The sequence below is a fragment of the Crinia signifera genome, chromosome 2 (assembly GCF_055691185.1).
Source record: "Crinia signifera chromosome 2, ASM5569118v1, whole genome shotgun sequence".
Classification (NCBI taxonomy): Eukaryota; Metazoa; Chordata; class Amphibia; order Anura; family Myobatrachidae; genus Crinia; species Crinia signifera.
Window position 1 is genome coordinate 150,258,146 of NC_139218.1, and position 11,597 is coordinate 150,269,742.

Here is an 11,597-nt window from a genome sequence, read left to right on the forward strand (position 1 = left end):
GGACCAAGCAGTGGCTCCTGGGACGACAAGCGCGGTCTCATATGCCCCTGCTGATGGAGATTCGCGAGAATAATCCCCAGGATTATCGCAATTTCCTTCGCATGGACGATGAGACCTTCCAGGAGCTGCTGCGTCTGGTCACCCCCCACATCCAGAAGCAGGATACCAAGTACCGGATGGCTATCCCTGCTGAGGACCGGCTGGTGGTGAGCCTCCGTTTCCTGGCTACAGGACGATCGCTGGCGGACCTCAAGTTTGGATCCATCATCTCCCCGCAAGCGTTGGGACTCATCATCCCGGAGACCTGTAAAGCCATCGTGAAGGTCCTGCAGCATCAGTATTGCAAGGTAAGGAAAAATATACCACACACTTGTAGTGAAAAGATAACCTTTTTTATTTAAATAATGTAACTGTGAGTTTCACAAATACTGATAATTTTTTTTTTTTTTTTACAGTATAAATATAAAATTTGCCAAAAAAGTTATGCAAATATCAAAAATATAAAGCAAATGTATTGTCTTTGTTCGGACATGAGGTAGATCTCAGTATGACACATGGTGCTTGTGCAGATAATGCATGTCCCCTCCACCTCACGTGATGCATAGTGCAGATGCAATAGTCCTGGCACCATTGATATGCACTATGTGCCACGTGGCCATGTCCTTTGTCTGTACCACAAGTACCATGTGTCATACAGCACATTGAGTACACACAATTTTTAAAAGTGCTTTGTGTTGATTTAAATATTGTTATCCTAAATGCTTATATAGTAATGTTGTTTATTGAAATATTGCAAGAACATTATATTAATTGACTGGAATGCAGCAAGGGGGCAGTATGGCAGACGACGCATGTAGCGCGGACAACAAAAGCACCCTCATGCATCCATGGCGCATAGTGCAGAAGTAGTGGTCCCGGCCCCATTGCTCTGCACTCTGCGCCACTGTAGCATGAAGGTCCTTTCATTGTCTGCACAACATGCACCATGTGCCATACTGCTCCAAGCATGGACCTATAGAAAGAACACACATAGCATATAAAACATAGGCAAATTGCCCTAAAAATAACAAGGCATTTCAAATGCTTCATTGCCGTGCGGCAAGGGACAGTATGGCAGACGACGCATGTAGCGCGGACAACAAAAGCACCCTCATGCATCCATGGCGCATAGTGCAGAAGTAGTGGTCCCGGCCCCATTGCTCTGCACTCTGCGCCACTGTAGCATGAAGGTCCTTTCATTGTCTGCACAACATGCACCATGTGCCATACTGCTCCAAGCATGGACCTATAGAAAGAACACACATAGCATATAAAACATAGGCAAAGTGCCATAACTACTAAAATTATTTTAACTTAAAACCAAACCAGTGCCTCATTGCCTTGCAGTATGGAGCAGTAGAGAGACGGCGCTTGTAGCGCAGATAAAGAAAGGGACTCATGATTACCTGTTGCATACTGCATATACAATGGTCCCGGCCCCATTGTTCTACAAGTATGCAACAAGTCAGCATGGCCATTATCTCCGCCACAAGCACCGTGTTACATACTACTCCATGCCAACTGCGAAATAATTGTATGGGATGCGGTCATAAATCTTGCAAAACCGGTGTATCATCCAGGTTCGTGCTGTCTCCCAACAATGTTGTATACATGTGACTGTACCGGGGTGGGGTCTGAGGTTGGGTACAGGATTGTCTAATGGGCGGGGTATTTAAAGGCAATGATGCAATGGCTGGTGAGGGTACGGCAGGCATCTGTTGCAGCGTCTGGTGCAATGGAAGAAGCCCCATCAGTGTGGTTTTGATTGACAGGCGGCCCTGTCGGCCCATAAACAGGAGTTCGCTTGTGACGCGTTCGAACGCCATCTGTTGGTCCGGATGTAGCTTCCGTAAGCCATCAGCCATGTACTTTCCAAAGGTGTCAAACTGATCAGATGGCCTACGCAGCACCTCTTCGGCTCGAACCAGAATATCATCGGTTTCTTGTTCAGGAACTGCCTTGGTTCTGCGTTTTTTCTTTTTGCCAATTAGTTGAGGCGGGGTGGGGGTTTCCGGAACTCCATAGATTGTTCCCGATGAGTCTTGTGGCTCTGGGGTTGGATTAGGGGTTGAGGTGTGGACCACCTCTATCTCTGTACTTGTTGTCTGTGGAAAAGAAAACAACAACAATTAGTTAACATCACCTTCTCTTTTTTTCAGTTCCCCAACACCGTTCAGGAGTGGCAAAACATCGCTGCTGAATTTGATGAGGCGTGGAACCTTCCTAATTGTGGAGGAGCCATCGATGGGAAACACGTCCGGATCAATCAGCCACCCCACAGCGGTTCGTACTACTTCAACTACAAGGGGTACTTCAGTATTGTGCTGATGGCTGTGGTCAATGCGAACTATGAGTTCCTCTTTGTGGATGTCGGCAGGAATGGTCGGGCCTCAGATGGTGGAACTTTGAAGGACACCAAGTTCTACCACAGGCTCGCCTCCAACACCATGCACTTGCCCACAGCTCAACAAACCAAGCATGGGCTGAACTTTGTATTTGTTGCGGACGAGGCATTTGGGCTTCATGAACACATCATGAAGCCCTATGCCAAGTGTGTACTGGACCACGACAAACGGGTGTTCAACTACAGGCTCTCCAGGGCACGCCGGCTTGTGGAAAGTGCATTCGGGATAATGGCCAGCAGATTCCGCATTTTCCACACAGCCATCAACCTCCGGCTGGATAAAATTGACTGGGCCGTCATGGCGTGCTGCGTCCTGCACAATTTACTTCGCCGCAAAGAAAGGGCACATCGCCCGGCAGGACCAGCACCGCCGGAGGACCCAGATGATCCCAGGGAGGTTGCCCCAATTGTGTCCCTGGAGATGCCGGCCCAGCAGTACCGGGGGACAGCACGAGCCAAACAGGTCAGGGACCAATATAAGGCATATTTCAATGGTGTTGGTGCTGTCCCCTGGCAGGAAGACCACATTTAAAATCTTTTTGGATAAAGGAACAAAAAAATGATTGAAAGAAAGAAATGGGGCAAAGGGGTGATATACACATTGGACCAGTACTTACTGATAACGGCTGGAAACTTTCATCCATGGCCGCTGTCACGTCATCCGCCTCGCCTTCCACCATCATGCAGAGCCCTCGCCTTGGCACCTCCTGGCTGAGTGTGAAGGTCAGCAAGTGGTAGTACCACAGCGACGTCTCATAAACCTCTCCTGCACCAGCACCGGACCTTTTGGAAGACTGTATTTTTTTATGTTCTTTAAGAAACACAGTCCGCAAATTCTGGATCTTTTTACGGACCCATTCCGTATCAGCCTCTGGGTTGTAGCTCTTGCTAAATTCAAGGAGATCTTGCAGCGCTTGAGCTCTTTTGATTTTATTACTATAGTCTTTCGACTTTGTCTTCCAGAGGCATTCAAGTTCGCGGTATTTCTCTATGAATGCCTCCACAAACTCCTGTTCTTTGACCAGTGCCTGGGACATTCCTGCCAAAAAAAAAAAAAGTTGACAATAGTCTATGTACATATTTTTCAAATGTCAATAGTTTGGTTAATATAAATAGTAGTTAAAATTATATGTTTCATTAAACTGTATATAATTAATAAAAATAAATGTTTTGTTTTTATACATTTAAGAAATTTTAATAAATCATATTTCTATACATTTAGCATCTTTACATTACATTTAGTGGTGGTGGCATAATATTTGGTAGGTAGGCCGCAGGGGAAGATTGGCGGCTGGGCTGGCATAATACATCTGGGCACCTTTATTGGTGGGCAGCGGGGACCCAGGTGGGGTGTTGAGGTCAGAGGTGGCCTGGTATGGGCAGCGGGGACCCAGGTGGGGTGTTGAGGTCAGCGGTGGCCTGGTATGGGCAGCGGGGACCCAGGTGGGGTGTTGAGGTCAGCGGTGGCCTGGTATGGGCAGCGGGGACCCAGATGGGGTGTTGAGGTCAGCGGTGGCCTGGTATGGGCAGCGGGGACCCAGGTGGGGTGTTGAGTTCAGCGGTGGCCTGGTATGGGCAGCGGGGACCCAGGTGGGGTGTTGAGGTCAGCGGTGGCCTGGTATGGGCAGCGGGGACCCAGGTGGGGTGTTGAGGTCAGCGGTGGCCTGGTATGGGCAGCGGGGACCCAGATGGGGTGTTGAGGTCAGCGGTGGCCTGGTATGGGCAGCGGGGACCCAGGTGGGGTGTTGAGGTCAGCGGTGGCCTGGTATGGGCAGCGGGGACCCAGGTGGGGTGTTGAGGTCAGCGGTGGCCTGGGATGGGCAGCGGGGACCCAGGTGGGGTGTTGAGGTCAGAGGTGGCCTGGTATGGGCAGCGGGGACCCAGGTGGGGTGTTGAGGTCAGCGGTGGCCTGCTTACCTGCTGTCAGGTGCGCGCAGTAGAAGTGTGCTCCCTCGCTGCTGCATCCACGGGGCAATATGGCTGCGGTAGGAGTGTCCAGGAACTCGCGCGAAAACACGGATCGGATGGATGGTCGCGACGACGGAAGCACACTCAATGTGCTAACGATGTGCATATGATCAACACACAATCTGCGGGCGGATCGGCTGATTCTGCTGCAGGAGGCAAAACCGCCAATGCGACATACGAGCTGACGGGAGCGCGCATTCAATCGTTAACGACCACAATCGTGAGTAAAAAACAAACGATAGTGATAAGATTCATGCACAACCGTCGTTACGAACGACGAATTGTACCCTAATCTTGCATTAATCTTTCTGGTGTGTATGGGGCCTAAGCCTTCGGGGGGCCCGTGGCACTTTAGACAGGGAGGCCCCCTTGCACTTGTCATTACTGGCAGCAAACTGTATAGGAGAATATTACACTGTCAAAACACAGAGTAAAGGCAGTATAAACTTGGTCAATGGGTAACTGCAGGGGATATATAAAGTAGATATATATATATATATATATATTATATATATATAATATATATATATATATATATATATATATATATATAGAGAGAGAGAGAGAGAGAGAGAGAGTGTGGTAAGTGGCACTCCTTTGGACTTCACAATAATGACTACGCAGACGCAATCAGCTCCAACATTTCAAATTTTACTCAGTTTTCAAGGATAGAACCATTTCTTTGAGTGCAGCACCCGGGCAGTTGTCATGTGTATCTTGGAGTGCCGGTAACCACGAATCTATATATATATATATATATATATATATATATATATATATATATATATAGCAACTCCGTATACCCGGCACTCGGACCCTCCAGGGGTTGTCTTGCTCTGGTGCCTTCAGTGTCAGCAAAAAGCCCAATGCGTAGTACTCCCAGAAGCAGCGGCACTCAGAGGCTTGTAAACGGTGATTCAAATGTGAATTTATTGTCTACATGTTTCGGGGTACTTCCCCGTCTTCAGGACCTGAAGACGGGGAAGTACCCCGAAACATGTAGACAATAAATTTACATTTGAATCACCGTTTACAAGCCTCTGAGTGCCGCTGCTTCTGGGAGTACTATATATATATATATATATATATACACACACACACACACACACACACACACACACACACACATACATAAATACCACATGAAAAGCCTGTGTTTGTCCCAGTGCTGCTTCAGATTAAAAACCCTCCCATGACTAGGCTGCTGCTGCTGTTCTCCATGGGCCTGAGAAGCATGTAATGAGCTCCACCAATCAGAGCTCAGCACAAACGTCTCAGCCTCTGCCCTCTGGTGCAAAGTGTCATGGGACTTAGTCAACTCCCAGTAATGCACTGCACACTTGTGCAATCAGTGTGCCTTGGCTCCTGATGCTCAGCACCATTAATCATTGTCACATTGGCAGATAGGTGAAACTGCAGCACTACCCCACTCCCATGCACAAAACCTTTAGCTAAAAAATAAAAAAATATATTTTTTTAAATACATGCCAACCATAAGGGGCCCCTAGCTAGAGGGGGGCCCAGGGGTACTAACCCCTTGTGCCCCCATTGTAATCCGGCCCTGAATCGGATGGTCTATAGCGGCAGTGGAGGATCCATGCTTTATAAAAGATACCTTGATTTAAGAAAGAGAATATGATTTGTGCCAAGGATGTATTTGTGAATGTGGCATCTATGTGGGGCATGATGAACAGGATGTCCATTTGGTCTAACCTAAACACATTTATTATCCAGTTACAGTGCTGTCATAGCATGAATGTTCAATTAGACCTATTGAACATCTTGTTCATCGTGTCCTACATACAGGGCCGGCAACAGAAATCTTGGGGCCCCATACACTGATATTTCTGGGGGCCCTCCCACCCCCTCAATCACTAGTAGTTGTGTGGAGCAGGGATGGATGGTGGGCGTATTGATGGCAAGAAGTCCCATTTAATGGCTGCCCCAGCGCAGACAGTATCACTTCTGAACTGATAGCTACTACACATTATGCTACACACCGTAATGCCCATTAGACATTATGCCACACACCGTAATGCCCATTACATATTAGGCCACACACCATAATGCCCATTACACATTAGGACACATGCCAAAATGCCCATTACATAGTATACCACACATTGTAATGCCCATTACATATTATGCCACACACCGTAATGCCTATTACACATTAGGCCACACTCCATAATGCCCATTACACATTATGCCACACTCCATAATGCCCATTACACATTTTGTCACATGCCATAATGCCCATTACACATTAGGCCGCATGCCATAATGCCCATTACATATTATACCACACGCCATAATGCCAATTACATATTATACCGCACACTGTTATGCCCATTACACATTATGCCACACACCATAATCCCCATTACACATTAGGCCACATGCCATAATGCCCATTTTATATTATACCACATGCCATAATGCCCATTACATATTATGCCACATAAGTGCCACTTACCTACATGCTCTTTGCAAGGGGTTGCATGCTCATTGCCAGGGGTTACATGCTCCTTGCCAGGGGTTTACATGCTTCTTGTCATGGGGTTACATGCTCCTTACCAGGGGGTTACATGCTCCTTGCCACGGTGGAGTGCATACTTGTTCCCATGGGGGAGTTCATGCCCAATGGGGATCACCTGCTCAATGCCTGCGAGGATTACATGCTGTTGCACTGGGGGATAACGTTTGCCAGACAGGTAAAATTTTTGTTTACAGCGGCACATGCAGTCAATTGATGCGGGCGGCGGGTACTTGATTCCCCTTCCCCCTTCCATCCCCCAAACAATAATTTTCGCGGCCGCCACTGGGACTCGGGAGAGGGGTGAGCTCTTACTGTGCTGTCTGGGGATGGACGCCGGTCAGCACATGCAGCTCCCTCCGGCACCGCTTACACACGCACACTGAGAGCCTGCTGCGGAAGGTGTGAATTGAAAGCAGCATTAGATCTGGAGCGGCTGGCGCAGTCAGGGGCAGCTACTTTACTGGGCCCAATAATGGGCGCTGCGTGAGGGTGACGTGCTTGCCATGGAGTGAGTGGATCCTGAGTGCGCACTCACCAGCGTCCAGTACCATGCTTGCCATGGAGTGAGTGGATCCTGAGTGTGCACTCACCAGCGTCAAGTCCCCTGTGCTGCCTGGGGATGGACGCCGGTCAGCACATGCAGCTCCCGCCGGCACCGCTTACACACTCACACTGAGAGCCTGCTGCGGAAGCCTCCCGGAGGCCGCTTGCTGACACTGACATGAGCCGGTGCTGCTGCGGAAGGTTGTAAAATGCCTTCCGCAGCAGCACCGGCTCACATACCTCCCAACTGTCACGATTTTAGAGGGACAGTCCCGATTTTCGTGTCCTGTCCCGCTGTCCCACCCGCGGCAGGCATTGTCCCGCTGCGGGGGGTGGCAGTTGGGAGACCCCCAAACTAGTAGAATAGACGCTGTGCGCATGCGCACAGCGTCTATTCTCGTATGAAAATGAGGTTGTGGCTAATTAGCATAAGCCGCGCCCTCATTTGCATACGCCCCACCCTCTTTTCGGACGCTCGTCCCTATTTCTTCAGGTCAAAAGTTGGGAGGTATGGGCTCATGTCAGTGTCTGCAAGCGGCGTCCGGGAGCCTTCCGCAGCAGGCTCATGTCAGTGTGAGTGTGTAAGCGGTGCCAGCGGGAGCTGCATGTGCCGACCGGCGTCCATCCCCAGGCAGCACAGTAAGAGCCCACCCCTCCCGAGTCCCAGTGGCGGCCGCGAAAATTCTTGTTTGGGGGGCTGGAAGGGGGAAGGGGAATCAAGTGCCGGCCGCCTGCAGCAATTGATTGCCGGGCGGTTGGGTGCAGGGAGGGATGAGTGACACGGAAGCTAAGCGTGTGCGCTATATAAGAAACTGCTAATAAATAAAGTTTAAAAAAAAGTTCAACAAACTCACTTTCTATCCCAATATCACAAGGGATAATAGCTATCTTATAAATTTTACTTGGATACTGTTCTACACAGTTTGCACCTTCCACATCTCACCCACTAGTGAACTGGGAAAGATGGGGTGATAATACTGGGAATCGCAGTTCCATATAGAGGGTGTGTTGCTACAATGATGCAAATCATGTAATTTTAGCTCCATCCTCCGATTGTGCCAGAGGAAGGAACTAATAGTGAATTAGCCTGGAGCCATCCCCAAAGTGGTCAACTACATCTCCTTTAAATGTTTCTCTAGAACAGTATATAGGGGACTATTCTCGTTGATTCGCAAGGCTGCAAATTTGCAGCCTTGAAAGTCCACCAAACCTCGCCTTGCGAATGGTTGGCTGGCGCCACCCATTCACAAGGTTGATTCATTCGCAGGGGCTTGCGAATGGATGTTACACAGTAACACCATTAGCAGGGCAGGGGGAACCTCCCACATCTTTTGATGGTCGCCGAACATCGAAAGATGGGGAAGGTGCACTCATTAGCATGAGAACGCCCATTACCGCCCCACACCCCTTCCCCCCCCCCCCCCGCCCACTGTCCTGAGTGTACAGTATGTTTGCTGTGGGTGCAAGCACCTGCATATGTAAGTGTGCAGAAACAAAAACGTTGGTCCCTGTGCAAACGGACCAGAATAAGGGCCATATGCTGTTGGCAAGGGAGAAATACATTAATTAATTTTTACACTGCAGTTTTAAATTTAAGTTTGGCCTATCTCAAAATGTAAAACTTTTTCACATTTTAAATATGCCCAACATGCAATGCAACATGCTTTTGCCACGGTGTAGACAGACAGACCCTGGATGAAAGACATTTTGGGAGCCAGACAGCAGACTCAGATTGCCTGAATAAAGATCATGCCTTTTTTGGCCGGTCTGGGATCCCTGCTGTTATAACATTCTAATTCATGATCTTGTTTTGTAATTTATAGAAGACAGATGTTCTGATTTAAATAGTGTCAGAATAAAAAAAAAAACTACTAATCAATTCAGTGAGATCTGTGTGCTCAGGCTTCATTACTGTGCATATTTGCAAACCTATTTATATATAGCTGTATGCGCACTCATATAGAGGTGGGTACAGGCTGCCCTAGATTTCTGCAATTGTTGATCTTCAATAGAGCCTAATTATGGATCTGATCTTTTAGGTTCTTTGTCACAATGTTCCTTAAAGTAACGGGGTAGATATATGAGGCAGTGATAAGGGAGGAAAAGTGAGCCAGAGGGGAAGTGGCCCATGGCAACCAATTAGCTGCTCTGTATAAATGTTATATTATTCAAATTATAGGTGTTACTTCAGTGTTGATTGGATGCCATGGGCCACTTCTCCTTTTGCTCACTTCTCTTCCTCCTCCTCCTCCCTTATCACAGAAAGAAGAAAGAACCAGTGGGCGCCGTGTGTACACAAAAGACAATTTAATTGAATAAATAACAATAAAATTAATTAATTGCATGCATGCAAAAAAAAAAGGGGGGGGGGGGGGGTACATTTCAAATAGCCACAAAAATAAACACATACAGTTAAACATCTGTATTAATTATCGGTATTTACTATATCCTGACTAATACAAGTCCAAGTGCACAGATTTATACACATTTCTGTCAGTCCCAAAGCGAAGGGTAAGTGTCCCAACAATTTATAGGGGTTTTATGTCCTCCCAATAGATATAATGGGTAAGTAAGTTGGTATGTACTCACACCTGGGTCTCCAGTGCCAATAGTTTGAGAATGACAGCGGCACCTCGAGTTCCACTGTTGGCAAACTGATCCCAGTGGACACGGGATCTCCGACTGTCAGACCTTCGTGCTGGGCTGCCGCTAATAGGAAGGACCAATCAATGGCACTGTGCCGCTGTGGGCAGCTGCCCAGGCCCCTCCAGAGGCTGGGCCTGGGACAGCTGTACCAACAGCACCCCCCTGCCCATGGCCCTGCATCTGCCCTAGAGTTCTGATGCAGCTGAGATTTTTATTAGGTTTACATTTTAATTAATGAATTCCATATTTACAATATGACAATTTTTCTGAACCTTCTTCCTGATATTAGGTTACTTTACTATACATGTATGTACCACATACAGATTTGTATCCATTATTCCATGTGTATAATAAAATTTCTTCATGCCATGCACAAGGTTAAATGCAAATAAAGTATATGTTTAGATGAAATAAGGTGCTGTAATGTTATTTATGTAAAGTATTCAAATGTATTCTAACTATGCCTTCAATATACAGCTATTAAATGTTACATATTTACTTAATTCCCTGAATACCTTCATATAAAAGCTGATTCAGCTTTCACTCAGAATTTTTGACCTGATTCTGGTTTCCGATGTGTATAAGGATCTGTACATGTGCAGAAGCTGCACTGCAAATGTTATTCAGCAATTCTAGGCTATGTGCCTAGGAATGCTGGGACGCTGACCTGATCCTGCTTTTGGGGTACTGTGAGTGACACAGTACCCCAAAAGCAGGATCAGGTCAGCGTCCCAGCATTCCTAGGCACATAGCCTAGAATCTAAAAGGAAAAACGCATAATGTTGCACTTTATCAGTGTATATATTAATCTGTGTCTGCTCATCCACTCAGGGCCGTCTCTACCACTGCTTCTGGGTGTTACGTTCCTGAGGGGGCAGTGCTGTAGGTTGATGTTTTCACTAGGGTCCCGAGAAAGCTTACACTGGCACTGCATACACTTGTTCCTTGTCTACACGGTAAAAAGCGGATTTTAGGATTTTGATCTCACCCTAGACCTCACCTTTGCATCAAAAGCATCAGTCTTGTTTCTGTAATCTTTCTAAGTAATTTCCTCTATTCTTTCATGCATTTTACTGTACAGTGTCATCACATCATACAGCACCTTTCTTCTGTTTAGCGTATCTATGTCTATATTTTCTCATTCCGTTAGCCTTCGGAATCCTTACTTTTGCTTTCTCTGATATTATACAGTATGCTGTAAATGTGTATTTTCATTATGTATGTTTCCTCCTTGTTTCATAATTTTCATCTTGTATGCAACTGATAGTTTATTCTACTTCTATCACATTGCGAGCAGTACATAGAGGGTTAATTAGGATAAGTAGGAGAGTGTGGCCTACATACAGTGTATGCTGAATTTGATTAATGGATGATGCAAGGACAGTGACGCTGGTGTGACAGAATCACGAATCCTGTGTCCCCTATCTGCCATATAAAAACATACCATCCTAAAATAGT

General features: G+C 47.0%; 1 protein-coding gene across 1 annotated transcript; it reads right to left on the reverse strand.

Moving 5' to 3' along the window:
• Window positions 1-476: 476 nt before the first annotated feature.
• On the reverse strand, window positions 477-3,616 carry LOC146060163 (uncharacterized). The gene is made up of 2 exons (XM_083173108.1): window positions 3,061-3,616; window positions 477-2,144 (listed from the first exon to the last, which is right to left on the reverse strand). Exons 1-2 carry the CDS (start codon window positions 3,520-3,522, stop codon window positions 1,587-1,589), a joined length of 1,020 nt encoding a protein of 339 aa, XP_083029234.1. The 5' UTR covers window positions 3,523-3,616; the 3' UTR covers window positions 477-1,586.
• Window positions 3,617-11,597: the final 7,981 nt, after the last annotated feature.